Source organism: Culex quinquefasciatus, chromosome 3, assembly GCF_015732765.1.
Source record: "Culex quinquefasciatus strain JHB chromosome 3, VPISU_Cqui_1.0_pri_paternal, whole genome shotgun sequence".
In the NCBI taxonomy this organism is placed as follows: domain Eukaryota; kingdom Metazoa; phylum Arthropoda; class Insecta; order Diptera; family Culicidae; genus Culex; species Culex quinquefasciatus.
The window spans coordinates 101,132,977-101,146,639 of record NC_051863.1 but is presented as its reverse complement, the minus strand read 5'-3'; the positions used below and the strand labels follow the sequence as shown (position 1 = coordinate 101,146,639).

Here is a 13,663-nt window from a genome sequence, read left to right as displayed (position 1 = left end):
GAGAGCTCATGATTAAATTCGTGTACAATGGATAAGCTGCCTCGTGCAGCGCTGTTCTTCGACGTCAAAAGACAAAATCATTCTGTGATCTAGCTTTAAGTTTTCCTCTAACTATCCCGTCTCTTTAGTAATTGTGTAGGTTTTTTTTTTTTTTTGAACTTTTTCCTACCTTTGATTAGCCCTTTAGTAATGAACAATTGTGTCACTAGACAAATTATATCAACACATAGCTGAAAGGACCTCCAAAACTCTATTATGCTTAATAGTTAAACACATTGTGAATTGATTATCTACTGAATAAAAACTGAATTGAAAAAAAAAAAATTTTAAGATCACAAAATTCTAAAATTAAAAAAAATATATTCCTAAAATTCTAAAAAAATCTGAAAATTCTAAAAAATTTTAGAAGAATTTTAGAATTTTAGAATTTTAGAATTTTAGAATTTTAGAATTTTAGAATTTTAGAATTTTAGAATTTTAGAATTTTAGAATTTTAGAATTTTAGAATTTTAGAATTTTAGAATTTTAGAATTTTAGAATTTTAGAATTTTAGAATTTTAGAATTTTAGAATTTTAGAATTTTAGAATTTTAGAATTTTAGAATTTTAGAATTTTAGAATTTTAGAATTTTAGAATTATTTTAGAATTTTATTCTAAGTGTTTGAAATAAAAAAAGATATTGCTTTTACCTTTTTGTAATCTGCATTTTTTCAATTTGTTATAATTTTATTATAAATATTTTTTTCATTTAAAAAAATATTTTTGTAAACCTTTTAAAAATAATTATTTTATTTGTAATCTGCTTTGTTTTCAACCTTTTTTATTTAAATTAATTTTATTTTTTCGGTAAAAAAATATAAAAAAAAACTGTAAAATATTAGAGAATTCAGGATGTTGGTAGTTTTTAAATATTGCAACTCATCATCAAGATGTTCCTGGCGGAGCACTTACACCATTCCAAAAATCCGTTTTTTCAATGTTAACTACTTTTTAGGTAATAAAAACTGTATAAAAAGTTCTGGGCCTTAAAGGGTTAAATCAGAGATACTAAAAATTTCCTTAAGGAGTCAATTTTTGATTAGTCAAATGTTAGAGTTTTTTATTATACAATTCTGAAGTCCAATAATCATAACACCCAATATTAGCCCTCATACTTCCGGTCTTCCAAGCTCACTCCCGATACTTTGAAATGCGCCTCTTCCATCATTTCAATGACTTGAAGCAACAGTTCTATTGATTAAAAAATCCGGTGGATCAGAAACACCGCCACGAGATGATTATTCTGTACCCCTTTTTCTCTTACCTTGGGTAGAATTTTTGACATTCGGTGATTCATCCTCCTCCTCCTTTGGAATGAACCATATCCTCCATAAGCTCGGTTCCTCCCGGTCCTGTCTTCCGCCACGAAGACCTGGCCCACCGGATTCATGCGTCTCGTCCTTCTCCTCCACCGCCACGAAGACAGAATTCTGAATATCTGGAACATAAGAAACTATAATTTGGCCACTTGCCCACTCCGGCCGGAACTTTCCGACAGAAAAAGAAGCACAACTTACCGGTCAAAATCCTTCCGAAGCCCAACATCAACAATAACTGGTTCGATTCGGTTGCATTCAAGTCCAAACAAGACAAACTGAAGAGAACTGTCAAACTGTTTGCGTCGACGAAAATCGTGACGTCGAATTGAAGGGAAATCGATGGAAAAAACAATGTCGGGCATGTCGAGTGTTTGTCGTACGTTTGTCGTCCTTTCGACCAATCGATATCGAAACGGTAAAACCAAAACCGCGCGACAGCTTGTACGACGTGCGACATTTTTCAAACAGGGATGTCGTACAAGCTCTCGCGCGGATTTCTACTTTTTAGCTCTTTAAAAATTAAATTAAAATTAAAACTGGGATTTTTGTGATTGTTATATGTTGGAAATTATGGATCTCATTTCAAATGGTACAAAATCAACAACACAGTGAATATAGCTCTAAATTTAAAGATCAAGGCTTTTCCTTCAAATTGTCACACAAAATACACTCTTCTTATATTTTTTCGTGACCTGTACTCAGCAACAAAAGAATGGATAAAAAAAATGTTAAAAAAGCAGTAAAGAATTTTCTCAACCATTCGATTTTTAGAGATGAAATATAATAAAATAATAATTTAAAATTAAATAGCATTTTTTAATCTGAAATCAAAACAGATTTTGATAATCTTTTAAATGTACAGTGAGTCAAATATTTGTCCGGAAACTTTTGTGATGTAAAAGTACATAAAATTCGACTAAACTATCTTTCCACAGCTGGCTGTCTAAGACTAAATCATTTAATTTAAAATTTAACAACAGATAAACAGGAAATGTCTCATCCGCAGCATCCGATTGCTTGCCTTGAGAATAATACATAATATCGTTCAACAAACACTATGATTTTGGGTCGCATCATCATCTTCTATGATGAATCCTGACCAAACACCCTATCAAGTTTTCAGGTTCCTGGCGCTCGTGGGGTGTAAGCACAGAGTAAATCAGCTGCCCTAGTAGCAACCTGCGCTAACTAACATTCCCGTCCCTTAAAATCGAGGTCTACAAACTGACATGGCGGGCGCCGTTGGTGGCCAATGACTGTTACCTATTCGCAACTGATCTAGCTTTAGCAATCATGGTGTTTTATCTTTTCAGCGCATTCATACATGCTGTTGATAAGGGAAACACCACTAGATCGTCGAAGCCTATAATCAGTAGTGCTGAAAGGATATTACGGTTCTGTTCAGCAACGGAGGGGCAACCATGGGTGATCTCTCATGCTCATGCTCATGCTCATGTAAAAGAACATAAAATTCGACTAAAGTACCAAGTTTTATACATCAATCGACGCGGCAGAATGTCCTCTTCAAGATCCTGTCAATGGGTTTGAAAAAAAAATTAAAAAACTACAAAAATAGTTTATTAAAAATGTTTTAAAAAGAGGTCAAATTATTGTCCGTACTAACAAAAGTGCAATATCTGATCGATTTAAGTGAATTCTTTTATGAAATGTTGTTTCTGTGTCAAATACAAGTACCTCTAGCCAGTTTTTGACAACTATGAACTTCTGATAACTTTGTTCAGTAAGTTTATATTAAAAATTGGTTAAAATTTAGTTTTTAAGTTAAACTTATCAAAACATTAGTTTATAAACAACTTGTTCGGTCTAACACTTGCCCCCACCCGTGCGGCGAAACTGACTACGCCGCTGCGCAACGGCAGCTGTCAACCTCACCGACAGCAACAACGGCCCGCTTACTGCGCGCAGACCATTCCCGAACCATCCATTGAATGCGTCGCACGTGCAGCCAAAACACAGCAGAGCAGAAGCAGAGACAGAAGAGGAAGGCGAGAAAGTGAAGTGATAAGAGGAGGAGAATAAAAGAAAATTAGAAAACCTAAACCCTCCCAGTGTTTGCTTCCCCGGACAATCTTCCGCCGCGATACAGTCCACTCCCGCGAGTTTGAAGGGCCGCCGTTGGTCCGAACATAACTATTTTTATAAAATGTTGATTTCATCTTTTTTACTCACATTTTTCGACCAAAAATACTGTTTCGGAACAAATACGTTAAACAATCCAGATTGTACCGGAACCGGTTTAACCCCCAGAGGAAAATTTCATGGTGGTCAGATAAAGGACAAAAAAACACCTCTTGCAATTAGAAGCATCCAAATTCGTCCACTACAGCCCGATTACGAGTCCCTAGTCTGAAATTTGAAATTTTCACTTTTCGTGCTTAGAATTTCTGTACCGTCCTGGGTCAGAATGTTTTGCTTAGGGAATTAAAAGAAAAAAGATACAATAGCATTGATTTTTTTTTATAATGACTTGAAGAAAGTACTATTGAATTAAATTGCATTTTTAAATCTGAATTTATAAACAGATTTTGAAAATCTTTTAAATGTATATTTTGGGCAGTTTCAAAAATATCTCTTTTACTCATGTATTTATGTTTTCTATTATGTGTTTACAAAAAGAAGTAGGTTTTTGGTGCCACTGCTTTGGTGGTTTTCCTGCCTTAAAAAAAGTAAATAAATTCAATTCAATTCAATTCAAAAACAATTCGTCCGTCATCAAAAATTTACATTTTAATTCCCGAATAAAAAAATCATGTATTTCTGTTGTGCCTTTCTTACTATAGAAAGGTATAGGTTTTACTTTATGGCTGGACGTCATTTTCATCTTCGTAAATATGTCGATTCAGCATGAATTTTTATCGGAAAAATCGCCAAAAAATCACACTGCATCGATTTTCGACGCTCTATCTATTCACCTAGACAGAACTCGTCTATCTCCAACCCTCGAATTTTGAGAAAATAAATTCCGTGGAGTTCGAGTGATGTCCGTGTGTGGTACATTTTTTGCCAAATTTTGTGTCACGTAGTCCTCGGCTCCCTATTTTCGATCTTGATTGTTCCAAGTGCGTTTGAAAGCTGGTGTGCTGAACAAGGGTCATTTTGAGACCGAATTTCGAAATATCCATCTGTTTTCGGATGCAGCCAGACTTTTCAACAAAATACACTGTTTTCAAATGAAAATATGGTAAAAAATTATCATTTTCATATCTTTTTTTTATCTCAAAATTGTATTTTTCGAGCTCTACAACCTCCCAAATTTTCATCCAGATCCATAATCTGGTTCTGGAGTTAGAGCAGTTTGATTAACCTACCAAAAGAAAAAAAATCCCTAAAAAAAGGTAAAAGCCCACCTGGTGACCTTCGCCAACAGGTTTTACTTTATGGCTGGACGTCATTTTCATCTTCTTAAATATGTCGATTCAGCATGAATTTTTATCGGAAAAATCGCCAAAAAATCACACTGCATCGATTTTCGACGCATCGTCGCCAAGTCGACAAGTTGTCAGGTTGAGCTTCGAATACTGACGTGAGAATGCTGGCGCATATATTTTATGGCTCGACATATACTCATTTTGTAGTAGCTTGTCTACCGATGTTTCCTACAACATGTAAGATATCGTAGCTTTTCGGTTTCTTTTGCCGTGTCCGTTTTTGCATAACTTTCCAATGTTTATGCAAAAACTTTTGTGACATAGGACATTCATCCGGCTACAATCAATTTGTTTCCCGTGTGCTCCTTAAATCGCCTAAAAGTAGACTTAATTTTTTTTTCGCGATTTTGTAAGTTTATTTAACAGGGTTCATTGGATTCCAACAGGAGCTTTCTAAGCTTTTCATCGTTTATATCGTTTTCAAAGTTTTCAATGCTGGCGACGCCAATGGCTTTCTACACAGCAAATTCTGATATTCGTTTTCAGTTAATTCCATTCAATTCAATTCAATTCAGTGTTTATTATTAATACTTATCAGATTACAGAAGATGTATCTTGTTTACAATTTTTAGTGTTGTGGGATTCCTTGCATCTAATTTTAAGTACATTTGCATCAGAGGATGTTTTTAAAGTATGAAAAAGGGTTATCGGGAGCAGGAAAAAACTAGCAAAAAAACCTACTGTTATTGCGAAAGAAATGGGATAGTTAGAGGAAAACTTATATCTAAGGCAAAAACTAGCTAGGTCGCTCCTAGCATCGTAGGACGTTATCCATTGTACTTAATCATCAGCTCCTATGTACTTAATCATCAGCTCCCCAAGGGCTAAAAATTGCTGTTCTTTATTCTGGCAAGCACGGAAACGGGTGAACATTTCTCGCGCTAGCGCCAGGAACTCAGTAAGAGTGAAGAGGTTGGCACCATCAGCTGTTGCATTTTGGGTCGGGTCAGCTCCGCTGGCTGAAGCAGCGACGCTGGCGTAGGTCCGTCCCCACCCAGGTGGGTGTGCTGAACGCTGGCCTGCTGGTTGTTGAGCTGTCGAAGTCGTAGTTGTTGAAAATCGATTTGATGTCGTCTTCCGCTGCTTTTCCACAATCTCGAGGTAAGATTTTCGGACGGAGCATCCTCGGAAATTTGCTGTGTGGTTCTTTCCACAGTTTGCACACTTGACTTTGGTTTTTGTTTGCTCGGCGTTGTTTTCCCCCAGGCTTGATTTCCGGGCAGCGAACAATCTTCTGTAAGATGAGTTTCCCCGCATTTCACACACTTGGGGGTCAGTGTGCAATTGCGGGAACCGTGACCAAAGCGTTGGCATCGGTGACACTGCGCTGCGTCGGACGGTCGTCTGGTAAAGTACCTCCAGCTGACCACGAATCCGTCCAATGATTTAATCTGACGAAGGTCCTGGAGCTTTACCGACCCACGATCGAACACTAGCAGGTAAAGGACGTGTTCACCTGTGACTGTTTCCTTACTTGAGATCACTCGTATCTCCTGAGGGTTGACATTGTACTCAGCAAGGACATCCGCCAGCTGCGATGGGTTCACTGAAATATATCCGGCAAGCACAATTTTCACTGGGGTCTTCTCCCGCGAATCGTATGAGTAATACGGAACATTGCCATTTTTCAGCACCGACAATACTTTTGTGTACATCGGGCCGTTAAGTGTTCTAATCCGAATGCTGTTTTTCAAGATCAGCATCTCAAACTCACATCCAGCACGAGACAATAGATTGTTGACTGCTGCTGCGGGGTAGTCGGGAATCACAATTGGCACTTGTTTTTTTGTTCTTCACTTTCGCTTCGTCCACGGTGACTGCGTTGTTTTGATCGTGTTGACTTTCGCCGTCGTCGTTGCCTTCTTCTGCATCACCGTCATCGTCATCGCTCAAAACACTGAACGTGATTGAGGTTAGGACTGCAGAAGTTGATGATGCTGAATTTCCACCGGAGAATTCTCCGGACGAACCTGCCTTCTGCTGGGTGCTACCTTGGGCCGTCTTAGCACGAGTTTGAATGGGGCTTCTTACAGCATAGTTAGGATGGAGCTTCGTTGGTTCAGGTACGTTCGTCCTGCAGCTTAGGAAAACAGACGGAGACCAGATGCGTCTGGTAGTATCCGTTGGTTTCGTGATTCGTCCCGGGGAGGCACTTCGCGATTGACCCGGTTGAATGAACGGGTTACGTCGATTCGGGAAGGGTTTCTGCCCCGCGGGGGACCCATTCGCGGATAAATAGTTAACTCACGCCAAGAAAAATCGAAAATTTGGTTGAGCTCGGAAGACTATGAACTTGCTGGCTCAAAGCTTGCCAGTGCACCGTTTTCAGTTAATATTTACTGAAAACTGCACTACTGACATTTTCATTTAGTTTTTCGCTGAACATCAGTTAAAATTTGTATGGAGCTGTCAAAGTTTTCTGAAATTTCAGCAAATTTTCGTTTACTGAAAATATCAGTAGTGCAGATTTCAGTAAATTTAACTGAATTCAGTAATGAGAAATTGGTGTGTACCTAAGGTACTCGCGATTATGTGTGATGGTGCGGTTTAAAAAATAGCTATCTCTGACTCTGTTACTTTCGTAGAAGTTGAATGGCTATCTTTCCTGCACCGTGCAGCACACACGGTTCACTTGTACCTCGGTTTTTCTTTACGCCTGCTTTGTTCGGTACGATGGTACGATGAACCAAAATACCAACACACACAAAAGCTCGAACCGAAGCTAGAAAACCAAATCCGCGGTGTGCGTTGTCACTGACGCAAGGGAAGCTTGCTATGCTCGCGTTTGTCATAAACTCTTGTTTATTAGGAATATGTACGATTACAAATATTCTTTTGGTGTAAAATGCGTGTTTTATTTCTTTTGGAAAGCATATCATTTATAATACTTTGCTTTCATCATTAGACTTTCTTTTGTACTGACGTTATAAATAAACAAAGTCGTTGTTATGAATTTAAAGTAGAAGTTCTACTATTGTTATATTCTTTAGTAAGAAAGGCTCTATCTCACCCCAGGTGGGATTAAATCGGGTTTGTATTATGTGTTTACAAAAAGAAGTAGGTTTTTGGTGCCACTGCTTTGGTGGCTTTTCCTGCCTTAAAAAAAGTAAATAAATTCAATTCAATTCAATTCAAAAACAATTCGTCCGTCATCAAAAATTTACAATTTAATTCCCGAATAAAAAATTAAAATAAATAGGGGAAATCTACCCTTTCCAATCAAACACCTATCTTCGTCATATGGAGAGTTTGATGCTCGATTAAAGCTCCAAAAATACTATTTGGGCTATAAACTTACCAGCAACAGCACCGCCTCGAGTAAGCACGCAAATGTATGCCACTTACTGGCCAAAAAGATCACATTTAATGCACTTTTGATCATAATTTGTATTTTGCGAGACCACTTCTCATCATTTTGTTGGCACACACAGTGACACACACGAGAATCCCTCAAACGCTTAATGAATATCGCCAAAATTAACTTTTCACTTTCGCTTACTTTTTCACGGCGCTTAAGATATGAAATTGCTTCCAACTACCGGCAACATGTTCTTTTGATCATTAGTAAGGCACTCACTTGAAGAATAATCCCGAAAAATGTAATAAATTAGCAAGCGCCATCAAAAAAAACAAACGCGCCAAGTCGTTTGACGTTTCAATTTTCACTTTGCATTCCAACCGAAGGCTGAAGAAAACCGAGCGAGAGACGAAGGCAAAAAAAGAACAAAGGCTGGCCGTCAACACCACCAGCAGCACAGCCAGCGATGCCAGGAAACTTTCCCTATAAATGCCACTTTTCGTGAGTGTTCGTTTGAACTGTCAGCGCAAATGGCAACACTCGACAGAGTGTTGGAAGAAAAAGAACTAAGCCGATATTAGAAAAATGGGCGTGGCCCAATGCATTCGCCTCGATTAGAATACCATTGGGAATTTTTTTGTTAAATGCTTGGTAAAGAAATAGAATAACTTTTAGTGAAAGTGAAAATAAACAGAAATGTTCACAAAAACTTGCTCTACTCGTTGGTGTACTTGGTTTTAGTAAAATTCAAGGAAGACTCTAGATTATCCAGCATCATTCAAACACGACCGCTTATTAGGATTAAAATGGGTAGATTTCCCAAGAGATTTCCCCTATATGTATACAGCAATTCCATTTGAAAAGAGCCTAAACCGAAAGAAATGTTCTCCGATCGGGCTCAAAATTTTTCTGGGGGTTCCTTGGCCAAAATAATTAGACCCGTATTTTTTTGTTTGGCCATTAGGGTGACCTACATCGTGCTAGGGTGGTTCGAAAAATGGCAATTTTCGTCATTTTTCGCAAAAACCACTTTTTTCGAAAAATCATATCTCCGCGCCATTTCATCCGATTTTAGCTGTCCTAGACGCAAAAGAAAGGTGATGAGTTTGGCTATTTGGGTAAAATAGTAAGAAGTTCCAAAAATCTAGCTTAACTATTGAAAAAGTCGTATGAAAACTTAAAATGGCGTTTTGCCCGTGTCTGGACCAAAGAGCCTATGTCTGAAAATATTTTTATCGGATTCCTCGGAAAATTTCACATAATATATTAAAAATTGGCGATGTCGAACCGTACGTTTCAGAGATATGATTTTTTGAAAATAAAAACTGAGTTTTTTGACGCGCCACGCGCAAAAACAGGAAAATGACGAAATCGGCAAAAAATCAACTTTTTTCACTAAAACTGCGATAACTTTCAAATTTCAGCGATGACCTATAGATGTTTGGGTATCAAAATTTTTGTAATTGAAAGACGCAACACGAGGGGGTACCTGCAGCTCAAGTAACAGAAAGGGGTACCTAGTCTAGAAACGGTTGAGAACCGCTGCTTTACAGCATTGCCTAGGTGTCCGAAGGCTTGATTATTGAGGCAGCTGCAAACCTCTTTATACACCTTACCTTAGCTTCTATCCACCCCCGGGATTCGAACTGACGACGTTTGGATTGTGAGTCCAACTACTTACTAGCGACTCCTCATAGGCAGGACCCAGGGAGACGACTGCTACACTTGGACTGAGCTAACGACCTAGCCTCTAGGGATGTGCGGTCAAATTTGAATTCTTGGTGGAACGTCAGTTCGTCAGTGCTAATATGTCCTTAATATGTTGTTCGAGCATTATTAGAGTCGCCGCGTCTACAAGTGTGTCCACTAATAGTAAAAATAGCGTTTGCAATCATTTCACATGGATTGATTTTACATAACTTGTATGTTGACCGTTTGGTATGAGTTGTATGAAACCAGCCATGCATAACGGGGATGCATATTGGAAACTATGGACAAAGTTTCATCCTAATAAAACAAATAAAGATCTCGATTTTATTTTCAGAAATTCAAGAGAGTCACTTTAAAAAATATATATCTACTTTTCTTTTCTTTTAGTGGAGAAGACATAAAAATTAAAAGAAATGATGTGCGTTCTTCAGACAACAATCTTCACGTGGATCTTGTTAAGTGGCAGGGTCATCCACTACAAGCACCACTACTGCGATTACCACCTGATTTGACAAATCTGGCCTTGGAGTGCTTTGACTGTATCTTACGGTATTGTGGGGATCTTATTCCAGACCCAGAACTAACGGAGGTTAAGTGTGTTTACACGGTTCTTATGGTGAGTTGGTTACCCTTTATTTTATTTTCATTCAGATCTTTTTAAACATCTTATTTTGCAGCACTGTCATAAACACCTAATTTTGAGAGATGAGGTGTACTGTCAGCTGATAAAACAAACAACATCCAATCGATCCCCATGCTCAGAATCTGCACAACGCGCGTGGCGTTTACTGAGCATTCTAGCCGCCTATTTCGGATGTTCGGACGCGCTAAGACCTTATCTGATTGAACATCTGACATCGGCTGCATCAGATCGGCATCGATCATGCCATGGAACAGCAGCTGTTTGTTTAACAAATCTACGGAAAACGGCTCGCTGTGGAGGTCGTAAAAATGTACCAAGCGTGGAAGAAGTCACGGCGGTTTCAGCTGGACGGTAAATAATCGTAATCAGCCAAATATTCTTCAAGTATATGATTATTATTTTTTCTTATTTAGCTCTGCTCGAAGACAAATCTATCGGTTACCAGGAGGAGCTGAACGTATTGTTAATACCAGATGCTCAACCGTTGTTGGAGATGTAATCATCGAGTTATGTTCTCTTTTGGGGATAGAAATCCCTGCCGAGCAACAGGAGTTTTCCCTTTATTGCATTGTGCAAGGAGACGCTTTTACTATGCCACTAGCTGCCGATGAATACATTTTAGACGTGACAACCGAACTGCTGAAATCGGGACAACCGTTTTATCTTATCTTTTGCCGTTCCGTTTGGCATTTCCCTCTGAAGCGCGATCCCGCACCAACGCCTTTATACATCGAAGTTCTGTTCAATCAGGTAGCTCCGGATTATCTAGAAGGACTTTTGCTTGAGCTTCCAAATGGTGGAGCTCCAACGCCAGATTACATTCGTGATATGGCCAGAATTGCAGCTATTCTCCACAGAGCAGCAGATTTAAATCACTTACCAGCTATGAAGGAAATTAAATTTCTGCTTCCAAAGCCAGCTCTTTCGTTGCGAGAACTTCGACCGGCTCAATGGGTAGCTCTAGTTCAATCGGCATGGCCATCTATTGCAGGATTAAGTCCTATTCAAGTAAAAGCGCAATTTCTAAATGTACTTTCATCTTGGCCGCTCTTCGGTAGCAGTTTCTTCGCAGTGAAACGTGTTTGGTCTGAAGAAGCACTGCCCGAAGAAGTGAGTCCTATGTGGAGAGAGCTCATACTTGCTCTGAACCGACGTGGCGTTCTTTTCCTGGACCCTAACACCCACGAGACGTTGCAGCATTGGCCGTTCAATGAAGTAATTTCGACCAGAAAAGTATGCATTCCGTTAAAACTATCAGTGCACTATTTAATATATATATATATATATATATATTCTTTTCCATTCAGGTACGATCCGAAGATGGGGCATTATTTTTGGACATGAAAGTTGGAAATCTTTTGCAACAACGAGTTATCAGGGTTCAAACGGAACAGGCGCATGAAATATCTAGACTTGTTCGACAATATATCACCATGGCACAGGCCCAGCTTAGAGAGCGTCGCGAATAATTCTGCAGTGAATCGTCAGCAGAGTGCTCCCTTACTTTTCTGCAACATAAAATGTTTTTAATCTTGCCGAATTTCGTAAAAGATAGAAGCAGTTACAAGCAGAGAGCGTTCCCGTACTTTTTCAAAGGCAGTCTTTTCTCCTGCTTGTCAGCTTCCTAGGGAGCGTTATTTTATTACGTAACACAAAATTTGGCATTTTCAGACTACCTCCTCCACGTAACACACTTTCGTACGCCCCTCTCCACCTAACTGCGTTATGGATAAAACTCTCCCTTATGTAATATCTCTCTCTCCCACTCTGTTGTTCTATTGCAAAACTTTTGCAAAAGGGAAGGTTGCAAAAATGTACGAGAACGCTTTTTGCCTAAAATTTTCTTTTTTCTGGTTGCAGAACTTTTGCAGAGGCTGCAGAAATTTGGCGATTCTGCAAGTACGGGAACATAACTATTGTAACGGATCTGTTAAAAAAATGAAAATAAATACGTTAAAAATATATATTTTCAAATAAATATTTAAAATGAGTTACTAAAGTTTTTGATCAACCCGTATGAAAAACTACTATAAAAAAACTTGTTATCATATGGTATATGTATTCAGCAATGGAGCACCGGCAGTCGAGCAGTTTTTGACAGTTCGCTCCATAAGAAATACATTGTAGAAAAAAAGCAAAAACTGCTCGAATGGAAATGCTCCATTCCCCACGAAAACAGCATGATTCGAAAAAAAAGTTCTCCGATCGGGCTCAAAATTTTTCTAGGGGAAAGGCTAGTATGCAGATCGGAAGGAAAGGGGTCAAGAAACAGCTTTACGAACAGCAGAACAAAGGAGAGGGAGCGATTTCTTGGGACTTTTCTTCACCCTCTCTGACTTGCTTGCGCTGCCGCTGCTGCCCATTTGATTTTTTTCTTGACCGGTTCCTTCCGAAGTGCGTATACCGCTGAATCCTTGGCCGAAATAATTAGACCCGTATTTTTTTGTTACGCCATGTTAGAGTGGTCCGAAAAATGGCAATTTTCGTCGATTTTCGCAAAAACCATTTTTTTTAAAAAGCCATATCTCCGCGCAATTTCATCCGATTTTAGCTCTCCTAGACGCAAAAGAAAGGTGATTAGTTTGGCTATTTGAAAAAAATAGTTAGAAGTTTCAAAAATCTAGCTTAACATATGAAAAGGTCGTATGAAAACTTAAAATGCTGTTTTGAAGGTCTCGGGACCAAAGAGCCTATGTCTGAAAATGTTTTTATCGGATTCCTCGGAAAATTTCACATAATATAAAAATTTCACATATATAACCCGTTTTCGTCATTTTCCCATTTCTGCGCGTGGCGCGTCAAAAAGCCCAGTTTTTATTTTCAAAAAATCGTATCTCAGTAAATTGAAAACATAACTTCACCTTTTTTTTGATATATTATGTAAAATTTTCCGAGGAATCCGATAAAAATATTTTCTGACATAGGCTCTTTGGTCCCGAGACCTTCAAAACAGCATTTTAAGTTTTCATACGACCTTTCAAATGTTAAGCTAGATTTTTGAAACTTCTTACTATTTTTCGCAAATAGTCAAACTAATCACCTTTTTTTTGCGTCTAAGACAGCTGAAATCGGATGAAATGGCGCGGAGATATGATTTTTTGAAAAAAATGGGTTTTGTGAAAATCGACGAAAATTGCCATTTTTTGGACCACCCTAACACAGCGTAGGTCACCCTAATGGCCAAACAAAAAAATACGGGTCTAAT

At 38.4% G+C, this 13,663-nt stretch overlaps 1 protein-coding gene across 1 annotated transcript in view; it reads left to right on the top strand.

Moving 5' to 3' along the window:
• Nucleotides 1-12,448, top strand: part of LOC6053863 (unconventional myosin-XV) — a 50,835-nt gene extending 38,387 nt beyond the window's left edge. Inside the window, exons 3-6 of the mRNA XM_038260183.1 lie at nt 10,203-10,431; nt 10,493-10,809; nt 10,872-11,691; nt 11,766-12,448. Of these exons, the coding sequence (XP_038116111.1) occupies nt 10,203-10,431; nt 10,493-10,809; nt 10,872-11,691; nt 11,766-11,927 (1,528 nt within the window). The 3' untranslated portion in view covers nt 11,928-12,448. The remainder of the gene's footprint in view (nt 1-10,202; nt 10,432-10,492; nt 10,810-10,871; nt 11,692-11,765) is intronic.
• Nucleotides 12,449-13,663: the final 1,215 nt, after the last annotated feature.